Source organism: Amblyomma maculatum, chromosome 7 (genome assembly GCF_055883805.1).
Source record: "Amblyomma maculatum isolate TAMU_Amacu chromosome 7, ASM5588380v1, whole genome shotgun sequence".
In the NCBI taxonomy this organism is placed as follows: domain Eukaryota; kingdom Metazoa; phylum Arthropoda; class Arachnida; order Ixodida; family Ixodidae; genus Amblyomma; species Amblyomma maculatum.
In genome coordinates this window covers 118,055,482-118,063,036 of record NC_139350.1, presented here as the reverse complement: position 1 = coordinate 118,063,036, position 7,555 = coordinate 118,055,482, and the positions used below count along the sequence as shown (strand labels likewise).

At 48.0% G+C, this 7,555-nt stretch overlaps 1 protein-coding gene across 1 annotated transcript; it reads right to left on the bottom strand.

Moving 5' to 3' along the window:
- Positions 1-6,590: 6,590 nt before the first annotated feature.
- LOC146184534 (uncharacterized) lies at positions 6,591-7,172 on the bottom strand. Its single transcript, XM_084608576.1, has one exon. The coding sequence runs from the start codon at positions 7,170-7,172 to the stop codon at positions 6,591-6,593; it is 582 nt and encodes a 193-aa protein (XP_084464702.1).
- Positions 7,173-7,555: the final 383 nt, after the last annotated feature.

The following is a 7,555-nucleotide window of genomic DNA, read 5'->3' as shown; positions in this document are numbered from 1 at the left end:
TCCGAGATCACAGTGCGCCTATGATGTCATCATTCAATGCAAGGTAACTATGAACCTCGCAGAATACACTTCAAAACTATACGAAGTTTCATTAGAGAGGCGGAGTATATTTAAAATGCCACGCAACGTATGCCGTAAAAGTCAGCACCATGGCCCATAGGCAAAAAAAACTTACCAAAATAATTTTCTGGTTTAGGCCAGCCCCAATGAACACGGCAGATGGTTAAAAGTTAGCGAATGTTTTGAAGAAAAAGTATGACAAAATATGCTACGGCTTTTTTGGAGCCAAACAATATTTAACGCGCCTCAAATAATCTGCGTTGTAAAAACCTACATACGCATGAAATCTAGCTGTCTGCTCTTCCGAAAGTTTCAGCGTTCCCTCTTAAAGGCGGCCGCTCATATGATACGAGCTTTTAAGCTAAAATAGTCATCACTCGGCACGAAAAACGAACCGTGCACAACAGCAGACGACCAACAGTCCGTCTACTCACACGAATGTCATTCGCGGTCGCCGGCGTCGTCTGCGATCGAATAGAGCGTCGGCTGCGCCGCCGTCTGCTACAATGGTCCGTTCCCTTCCGAAGTTTAAAAATGCCATTCGAATGTACATTTGTCTATGGGCTGCTTACTTTGAATGAAAGGTATCAAGAAAAATTAGTACATACGGAAGCTGTATACGAGAAGCTTCCGCGATTGGGAGAAGCCCCCAGCACATAGCGAGCGTGTGTGCGGTATGTACGGCTTCACAACACATGTTTTGGCGGTGTTTATAAATAGATTACCCGTGGAATGACTTAGCATACTTTGTCACACATTCATTCAAAGCACTCGCCAACATTTAATGATAAGCAGTCTCCATTGATACTGTACTAAACAAGAAAGATACTGCGGTAAGTTGTGTTTACATGTTTTCTAAGGTCCCTACCAGCTCGTACCCCTAGAAGTCACGCAATGTTATATAGATACTCGGCCTTTGAAATGGCATTTCATATTTTCACAGTCTGTTCTAGGATGTTTGTAGTTGCTCTATACCAAAAACAAAATCATAGGTGCTCCGTGAAGACATAAAATGGCTTTGAAATCTTTCGCTTCCACATATTCTCGTGTTAAGCCTATACATTTCACCCCCAGTCTACGGCGGGGTCGCGAGCGCTCCATTCGTTTGTAAACACGGCGTTTGTCCATAGGTGTAAAGCCCACGGGGAACTTGGTACTTACTGCTTCAAGTTTCAAAGATCTTGGCGACGAAATACACCAGCTAGAAGTTGGAGCGTTCGCGCAGCGCATTCATAGAAAACAATTTGTGCGTCGCATAAGGCAATCCGCGCCCTGTACTGCGGAGCAACAAATGGATTAGAAGTTTTACTTCTTGCGAAACGCCAAATCGCCTGCAATGAAAAGAAAAGAAACGAGCAAGCGCTGCGTGTTTGCTGCTTATCATGCGCGGCCATATAGCCAAACGTGTCTGTCGAGCTTTCTCATACGCGAGAGCAACACGCAGGCGGTTCAGCGAACGCACGCAGAGGTAGGGATTTCGGCGTACGCGAGCAACGTATACGCAGTACGCAAGGACCGTGCTGCGTATGACGCATGCGCAGTAAGCAGCACGCAGGCCGCCTACGTACGCAAGGGTTCTGCGTATGCCTACGTACGCAGTACTAAAACTCTCTAAAGCTCGCAGCCAAGAAGGAAGGCTGATTTGCCCATACCATCAGCGCTACGCCCGCACCATGACAAGCTTCGCCCGCAATGCGTTGGTGATATCTCAAGATCGTACCAGACCATGACGCTGCTCCAGGCGCGTATTTCGCGGGCGGCAGCGGCCGCCTCCATACTGCTGGTTTCTTTCGGTGACGTCACGGCTGCGTCACTCATGGGCATGCATAAGTGCGCGCCTCGACTGCTAGGTTTCGTTTTCGTGCGTCGAAAGCGGCCAGAATTGCCAGCGCTGCAGTCCTTAAAGGGACACTAAAGACAGCCAAAGATGGTATGAAAATCTAATAAACTACATTTGGTGACACTGTCGCCGCATATCCGGCAGCAAAATATCGAATAATTGCTGAGATATTGCGATAAGAAGTTGAGGTTTTTTCTTGTTCCCGCCGGTCGAATTCGAACTGTGGCCTCCAACTACGTATTTGGAGTTGAGTGACGCACACTATGACGTAAGCGGAGACTCCGTGATAGCTAGCGAGCCGGCGCGGCCCGCGGCGTCGCATCCCTCAAGGGCCAGCTTGGCAACAGCGTACTCGCAATGACGGCCTCAGCCGAAATAAATAAAACGATGAAGAGAGTAATTTACTTAGCGATGGGCCCATAAAGGAAGAAAAGAAAAACATAGAGCGCTTGTAATGCACAATACTTTACATGTTTCTCAAGCTTTTGCGCTCCTTGCACTGTGTATAAACAAACCGAGCCCTCGGTCATCGCAACGCTTCCTGACATGTTTACATATAAATCAAGATTTAGTTACCAGCAAAATAGTGTCCTCGCTGCTGCGCTTGTCAGTTTTGAAGCTTCGTCGCACTTTTTTCCTTCAAGGTTTGTGCTACAGCTCCGTGTTCAGCGAAAATTACGTCCACGGTAGCAGAACATGACCGAAGTGCCGGCGCCACTACATTTGCCAGCGCTGTAAAATTCCACATGTTAAAATGGATCCAGTGCACAATATAGTGCGCATAGGCATCCAGAACATTAGTTGCAAGACGTGAGAGCAGGCAGCATGCGCCGATGATCAAGAAGTTGTAATTTTTAGACCGGCAGCAGAAACACTTTATTGTAAATGGGGCCATGACATAAAAACTAAAAATATTTTCAAGGTTCTTGTGGCGCGGCGTAGCCGAGCGGAGCGTCGCACGTTTCGGAGCAAGCAGTAGCGAGTTCGAGTCTTACCGCTTCTGGCATTTTTTTTTTTGTTTTACGAATCGATTTTTTTTTACCTTTTGTAATGTATTTCTGGTGCTTCGTTATTTTTAGTTTTTACTTTTTACCCGAGGCCCTTTTTTTCGCCGGGCGACGAGCGCAATATATCGACGCTCTTCTTGGTATGAGCGGCACGTATGCCCCTTTTGTTTACGACGCCTGCAAATAGCACGTTGAAGGTCTTGTTGACGCAGTATATGTTGGTCAGATGTGTCATGATTTAGTGAACAATTGAATGATAATGCGTTTTTCCTTCGGTACTTAGCATATGTATGCTTTTCGTGGCGTACGTAGCTGCAGTCAAGCGGTCAGGTCGAAGTCGAAGCGGCAACGGCGGCGATATGTTGGCGCAGAAGTGTGAACGAAGGACTGTGTCGGCGGTAGCGGATTTCGCTCGCTCGTGCCCCCGAATGCTCAAATGGGAACCATCAAGGCGCATCTGCTGCTCCAAGCTCGTAATTCAGGCGCTGCAGGTTCAAACAAACTATCCGAGTGCGCACGAAATGCCTGAGCCGGAACATAACCAAAACTGAAGTGGCCGCCTGTGGCGCCTCCAAGTATATTTTTGTATTTGCCTTGCAACGTTTACGTTGCCTTTTCGCCATCGTTTACGTATGATAAAAGCGTGTTATCATGTTTGAGAAAAAACGTACTACCGCATTCAAGCATGCAACGTAATTCGCATTTGTCAGCCTCCGGGATCCCTAGCGCATCACGTGATTTGTAGTTGCGAGCCTCGGCCGTTTGGCTGTGGTGGCGATACCTGTATTTCTGTTATTCTTCTTTGCTACCTTATAACAGCTCTGTTTTCAGTAAGAGTGGTCTTTTTGTAATCAGGAACTGGCATTCTATCGATGCAAACCCACTTCCTTTCTCTCTTTAGTGTCCCTTTAAGAAATGCGTGTTTCTTGTCGTTTAAAATACTATTTGGCGGTCTCACACCGGTAGCTCACTGTTGCAATTTGAAAGCAGCTCCTAGCTGGTATAAAGAAAAAGTTAATTAGGTAATCTTAGTTAATTAATAAGCTAATTAGTACCCTTTATGGTTCCTGATATTTCTCTACTCTTAATACAACAGCTAAAAGAAGAATCGACCATAAAACTTTATTTTCCTATTTTTAAAAAGTAGGTAAAATCTTAGATGAAACACCCTGTATGGTGTTTCAGTCTTCACGCGGAATAAGCAGGACCGTTTCAGTCACAGGACGGAAAAATGTCTTCATCACTCCCCGGGTTGCCGTCTTGATCTCGGCCTTTCGCACGTTGCCGTCCACACTTTCGATAGCGTTCACAATGAGACCCATGGGCCACTCGTTGCGATGAACCTGACTGTTCCTCAAGAGCACGATGTCGCCTGCCGTGAGGTTACGAGTTGGGTACTGCCACTTGAGACGACACTGTAGCGTAGCAAGGAACTCGCGTCGCCAACGGCACCAAAACGAGTCTGCCAACCACTGAACTTGCCGCCACTGTCGTCGGTATATATCCTTTTCATAGAAAACTGGTGGCACTGTGTTACCTCCGATCTTTTGGGTCAGAAGCATTGCAGGGCTGAGCACTTCCCAGCACTCAGGATCTGTTGAAACAGGAACCAGTGGTCTCGCATTTATTATTCCTGAGACTTCTGCCCAGAAGATGACCAAGACCTCGTGAGTAAGGCGACCAGGGGCGTTCTCAAAAAGAATGAAATCCAAAATTCGACGTGCGACTCCAATCATCTTTCCCACGCTCCTCCCATTTGCGAAGCGTGAGGGGGGTTGAATACCCATGTGCACCCATGGTTCGACAAAAATGTTTCCAGCTTCTCATTGTCTGGACCACTGATCTTCAGTTTTAGTTCGGAGCATGCTCCTACAAAATATGTCCCGCAATAAGACCTCAGTTGCTTTGCCGGGCATCATATGACAAAGAATCTCCGGAGAGAATTAACAAAACTTTAAGTATCCATGGTCTCGATTGCTTCAATATGAACAGCGCGAATGCTCATGCATTCGCGCTGTGAAGACCCGTTTGCTGTTGGCCTCGCCGCCTCTGGTCCGACCAGACGTGATTTGGCACGGGCGAAATACATCCAGTCCGACATAAGTGAATGGTGTCTCGGTGCTTAGTCTTTCTGGTGGCAGGTCTGCCATCTTCTGCTGTAACTGTCTCCCTCGGAGTTTGCAACATGTAACACAATTGTGTATGCAGGAAGCAATGTTACGCTTAGCTCCGACGATCCAGAACCCAGCTGCTCTGACCGCTCCCTCACTGAAGTGGCATCCTTGATGTCTGACCTGATCATGGCAATGCCGCACAATCAGGGTGGTTACGTAGTGTCACCCCGGCACGAAGTGGTCGAAGTGGTTAGCCCTGTCGAGGCGGCCACCAATTCTCAAAAGGCCGTCGGAATCAATCCATGGATCCAGTATCCACAGAGAGCTTGACTTCGAAAGTCGCTTTCCTCGTTGCAAGCTCTTCAACTCGCATGAATAGACTTCTTTCTGCACAGACAGGATAATGACTGCTTTCGCTTGAGTCAGGTGTTCTGCCGAAGTCCTAGTTGGTCTGATGAGTTGCTACGCGAACAGGCCGCCGATACATCGTGAGATGTGCTCCGAAATATGCTCGCCAACCGTATGAGCACTGCGATTGAGCGAGTCAACCTAATCCAGCTAGAAAAGTGCTCGAACCAAAAGCTGCCGAGTTCTTTCGCATTTACGCAGGTTGTGAGAACATTTGTCTGGGGCCGCACCCCCGTGTCAGAATCAGCATCAACCAGGTCGAACTTGCTCTTCAGTACCTGCGAACAGTGTTCTTGATGATACAAGAACTCCAGACCCATCAGCCAGGTTGATCCTGCCATTTGGGCCGCAGGCATAAACCTTGTTCCGAGATCCGCAGGGTTCATGTCAGAAGAAACTAGTGCCACTGCTCTGGACGTGTCGAGCTTCTGATGCGTTCCATCCTGTTACTGACATACACGCAAAACCTTCGGATCTCATTATGTATGTAGAATAGAACCGCCTTGCCGTCAGTATAGAAGTTTACAGCATCAAGTCCCATGTCCATTTCACAATTGATGAGCTCTGCTAGCTATATACTGCCAACACTGCACTGCAAAGCTCCAGCCTTGGGATGGTGTGTTCCGGATGCGGTGCTAGCTTAGCCTTTCCGATGACGAACCCGACGTAGCACGCGTCAAGTGGACATATCACTCTGAGGTTAGCCACTGCAGCCACAGCCTTGGTTGACGCATCTGAAAAGATGTGCAGTTCCTTGCGCTGTGCGGTGGTGAGTGAGGTAGGGGCATAATGCGAGGTATGGCCAGCTGCTCAAGTACTTGTAAGGAGGCTTTCCAAGTCTCACACGTGGCTCTCTTGTTATCAGGAAGTGGACAGTCCCAGTCACATGTCTCGGCGAGTAGCTCTCGGAGGAGGGACTTCCTTTGAATGGTGACTGGAGCAAAAAACCCAAGTGGGTCATACAGACTGTTTACCACTGAGTGAATGGCTTTTCTTGGATTGGAGTCGGATATGTCCCTCGTCAGGTCTCACGAAATTCCCACACTGTGTTGGATTGGTGGCGCACCATTAGACAGATCAAGATCCATCAAATCCTTAGCGTGGTCTTCCTAAGGAAATGCCTCTTACACGGCTGGGCTGTTAGAGGCTGTTTTGTGGAGCCTAAGATTTGATGCTGCCAGCATTTATTGAGTGTGGCGTATCAGGCTGATGGCTTCTTTGTCCGTAGGGAGAGTTGAGACCATCGTCGACATAGAAATCTCTCTCGACGAAGTGCCTGATGTCACTGCCAAATTCTTCTTCTCCTTCTCGTGCTGTTCTTCGAATCCCATAGGTTGCAACTGCTGGTGAAAGGCTATTTCCAAACACATGCACCTTCATTTCGTACTCCACTATGGGATCTTGGATGTCGTTGTTGCGGAACCACAGAAATCTTAGACAATTCCGATGATCATCTCGCACCAGGAAGCAGTAGAACATGTGTTGAATGTCCATGGTTACGGCCACAGGCTCTTTCCGGAATCGGATTAGCACTCCAAGCAGGCTGTTCATCAGGTCTGGTCCAGTAAGCAGCACACTGCTCAGTGACACGCCCTTAAACTGTGCATTGGAATCGAACATGACTCGCGTTTCACGGAGCTTTCGCCGGTGGCAAACACCAAAGATGGGGAGGTACCAGTATTCTTCTCCATCTCGAAGCGGTGGGGCTCCTTCGGCATGGCCGTTCTTGAACATCTTGTCCATGAAGTTAGTGCATTGTTCCTTCTGCTCTGGTTTCTTCTTTAAGGCCCATTGGAGAGAAGTGAGACGTGTCTGGGCCAGGTACTTCTTATTCGGAAGCCTAGGTCTTGGGGAAAGGAAGGGAAGAGGAGCTACCCTCGCCATCTATTATCTTCAAGAACTTCTTGTCCTCCACAGAAAGGGAAGGTCTGTTACCGTTTTTCATAGACTGGTACACCGTTTCTGCGATTTCATTATCATAGCTGTCATTCCTAGCAGCGTGCTGAGCAGGTTGGAAGCAGTGTATCAACTCAGGAGTGCTTGCGATCTTCTCCTTGACCAGGTAGTGATTCTGGCATGGCTAAAAAAGGGAGGGACGTCCATTTTCGAGGACGTTTGTCTTGAAG